Genomic DNA, 3,420 nt, shown 5'->3' with positions numbered 1-3,420 from the left:
GTAGTAGACCACTCTGGTTCTTTTCTCTTCTTTTTCCCTTTCTTGTCCTTGGCATGCTGAGAACCAGGAGTCTGATAAGACTGCAGATCCACTCGCGAATGAAACTGGTATCGCCCGCTTTCCACATCACAGTAGTAATAAATTCCAGTTGCTGGATCATAATACAGTTGATTTTCCTTTGTAAAAAAAAATAAATAGCATTATGACTTCTGCCACACACATCTTTTGTGTCATTTCCACCCCCCTCTCAAACCTAGTGGAGAACTAGCGTTGATCTTTGCTGGTTATGTGATAACATGACCACATCCACACCTGGTAACAATGATACTGTTGCAGTTTGAGACTTTAAATAAAAAGTAACAAAGAGTAGAATAAAACTTAAAACAACTAGTTTTGTTTACTACAACATTTGTTTTTAAAATGAGTTGCACATAATGCTGCAAATAGAACCTTTTTTCAACAGAGTAGTCCCAGTATATTTTGTTACTGTTTACACTTGCATCTACATATGCTTGTATATACACATATACCTCACAGGACAAAACGAGAACTCCAAACAATTCTCCTATGAAAAACACGTTGAAGAACACAACCATCATGGAACTTAAAGCCAGCTTGGATCTTAGCTCTCTATGCCAACTGCTGCAAAAATATTAGCAGTTGAGAAAAAATGCCATGCATTCTGAAAACTATACTTACTGAATTATAGTAGAATCCAGTGCTGTGGTCATAATACAACCCCGTATTTTCATCATATATAAATCCAGTCTGTGAAACAGCAGCTTCTGCAGCAGCTCTCAAGCTCTCTGCCAAAGAACCCTCCGGTACGGATGTATCTTCTGCTTCCTAAAACCAGAAAGTAACAAACTGAATTTTCTTCTAAAAAAACAAAACAAAACAAAACAAACAAAAAAAAAAAAAACAAAAAACAAACAAACAAACAAAAAAACCCAAACCTCCTTGGCTCCTCAGCACTACACAGTGTGGTATTTTAAACAATATTAGCACTCCATTGACTTCACTGCTTAAGGGACTATTAGACAAGAAGGTAAAAATCTGCAATTTACTGCCAAATTCCTCTTGATTATAATGGAACCAAATTTTCACCCCAGATCTTCTGTTTCCCCTGCAGAGGGGCAAGAAGAAAAATTTAAAAAAAGAGAGAAAAAAATATCCTACCAACTTTCTTCTCCCTGTATGTTGCCTACTTCCTCTTATGGAAGAAAAAAAATAATGGGACCCCAAGTGAAATTCACCATGGCTATATTAAATGCTTCCTGCTGTCAAAAAAAAGCCAGATTTAGTGTTTCCAACCCATACTGCACATCTGTTTTAGAACGTCAACACTTTTTCAAGCAAATCTAGGTCTAATATTACATTGAACACACAAAGAACTCAAAGCATAAGAAAGTCTGCTGCCATTATTACATCATCACCACAGAAGAGATCATTCCACACACTGACATAAAGACTGAAAGAACCTTTAAATGCATTTAAATATTAATAGATTTCTGGCTTCAAAATTCATCAAACCCCAAAGTTTTATAACCTGTGAATTTTGCATCAGATTTTCCTCTTCTCCACCTTCAGCTACTTCAGTGCTATTGACCGTTAAAGGAATATTAGTGTCCATCTGCGACTCCTCTGTGAAATCATGCTCAGTGCCTTCAGTCCCACGATCGTGCTGCACTGGTAGCTCAGATGCATAGTCCTGAGCATCAGTGTGATTGTAATAATTTTCATAGTAGTAATAATCTGCAGGCAAAAGAAGTTCAAGATATACAAATCAGCAAAGCAATACTTCACACAAAACAGTTCCAGACTGAAAATTTAAGCACAGAAGTAGTCTAACAAAAATCCATTACTAAGTCCTGCCTGCATGCGTTATTCTACTTTTACTGAATGTGTCTTGTTTTTAACATACTTTAAGAACTAGTACAACAACAAACAGTAGTATAATGCTGGAGATTACTACATATCAGAGTAACATGGAACAAATTTACATACAGTGCATGCTACACTTTATCTTGTTCTTAAAGATACCATTTGAATAAACAGGAAACAATCTAAAAGCTGATGCTGGGTTACTAACTTTAATGCAGCTACTGATACGGACTTGAAATGTGTTTTATACAAAACAAACAAAAGCAAAGCAAAAAAACCCAAGATGTCAGTTCACAACAGTGCTCTAGATTGACATCCAGTACTCCACCTACCTGTTTGTGACCATGCATAGTCCTCTGTTTGTACTTCTACGCTAGATGTGTCTTTCTCCTTCCTACTGTGGATTTCCTTAGTGAGCTCTTCAACCTGAAAGAAAAATGGGATGCTACAGAGCACAGAGATACATGCCGGGAAAAACCACTTATCCCATTTTATTGTCTATATCTCAGTCAAAACATAGTTGCCTTCCAGCCACTTCAGTCAGTCTTTGTTTAGCAGGAGGTAATTTTCTGTGTGGGTGGCTGCCAACACGAAAAACACTTCTGCTCAAGAAAGTGATGCTCCTGGAAGTAAACACTCAACTCGGCTTTTTTCTAAGGAACTGAACTGCAAGCTGAATTTCAAGCAAAGACCCCCGCATTGTGCTGAACGAGTGTGACTTCGATCAAACTTCCAGAAGCATCAGTGGGACCTTCGCTCCGCTCGTCCCTCACCACGGTCACAAAGCTCCCCTCTTCCCGCTAACGCCGCTTCCCCCCCGGACTACGGAACCCCCTTTGGGTCTCAGGGGCCTCTACCAACCCCCCCCCCGCCACCGTTTCAGAGGAGAGCACCGGGCCCTACCTGCCGCCTCAGCGCTTCGCTGCCGCCTCGCGCCTCGCGGTAGAGGCGCTCGGTGCGCCGCAGCCGACGCTGCGCCCGCTCCAGCTGCCCGCGGCAGGCGACCAGGTCCGCCTCCAGGGCCGCCACCTGGTCCCGCAGAGCCCGCACCTCGCCGTGAGGCGGGGAGGCCATGCCCGCCCGCTCCTCAGCGCCCCCCCGCCGGCCGCCGCCACCCGGCGCGCGACACGAAGCAGCGGCCGCGGCCCCGATCGCCGGCCCCGGCCATGGCGCCCGGCCGGGCGCGAGAGCACCAGCGGCGGGGTCGCGCGCAACTCAGGAACCTCGCCCGACAGCGGCGCCGCGGGAAAAGTTTCGCCGCGAAGCGCGAGAACCAGACCGCCGGGCGGGAACGCGGCACAACCCGGAAGTAAAGTGGGGAAGGAGGAAGTGACCTCACAGGCTCGTATCGGTGTGGGATGCGCATGCGCCCGGCGTGGCCTTGCAGTTGCTAGGCGACGGGCTGGGGTCTGCGCTCCGTCTGAGGGGCGCTGAGCGGTCGGATTGCTCGCGACATCGGCTCCAAAAGGGGAAGCTGAGGCGTAGGGTTGCTGAGGGGCGTCCGGAGAGCGCCAGAGAGAGCCGGGATGACGGACT

At 45.6% G+C, this 3,420-nt stretch overlaps 1 protein-coding gene across 1 annotated transcript in view; it reads right to left on the bottom strand.

The window, feature by feature from the left end:
• The window catches only part of AGGF1 (angiogenic factor with G-patch and FHA domains 1), a 21,366-nt gene extending 18,408 nt beyond the window's left edge, over positions 1–2,958 (bottom strand). The window contains exons 1-5 of the mRNA XM_042825702.1: positions 2,788–2,958; positions 2,217–2,310; positions 1,550–1,755; positions 700–846; positions 1–176 (exon numbers count right to left, since the gene is read on the bottom strand). The exon at positions 1–176 is cut by the window's left edge and continues 5 nt beyond it. Of these exons, the coding sequence (XP_042681636.1) occupies positions 1–176; positions 700–846; positions 1,550–1,755; positions 2,217–2,310; positions 2,788–2,958 (794 nt within the window). The remainder of the gene's footprint in view (positions 177–699; positions 847–1,549; positions 1,756–2,216; positions 2,311–2,787) is intronic.
• Positions 2,959–3,420: the final 462 nt, after the last annotated feature.

The sequence above is a fragment of the Centrocercus urophasianus genome, unplaced genomic scaffold, assembly GCF_019232065.1.
Source record: "Centrocercus urophasianus isolate 14NV4802_14NV808 unplaced genomic scaffold, USGS_Curo_1.0 seq_25, whole genome shotgun sequence".
In the NCBI taxonomy this organism is placed as follows: domain Eukaryota; kingdom Metazoa; phylum Chordata; class Aves; order Galliformes; family Phasianidae; genus Centrocercus; species Centrocercus urophasianus.
The sequence above is the reverse complement of the archived record's forward strand: the minus strand, read 5'-3'. Positions and strand labels throughout refer to the sequence as shown.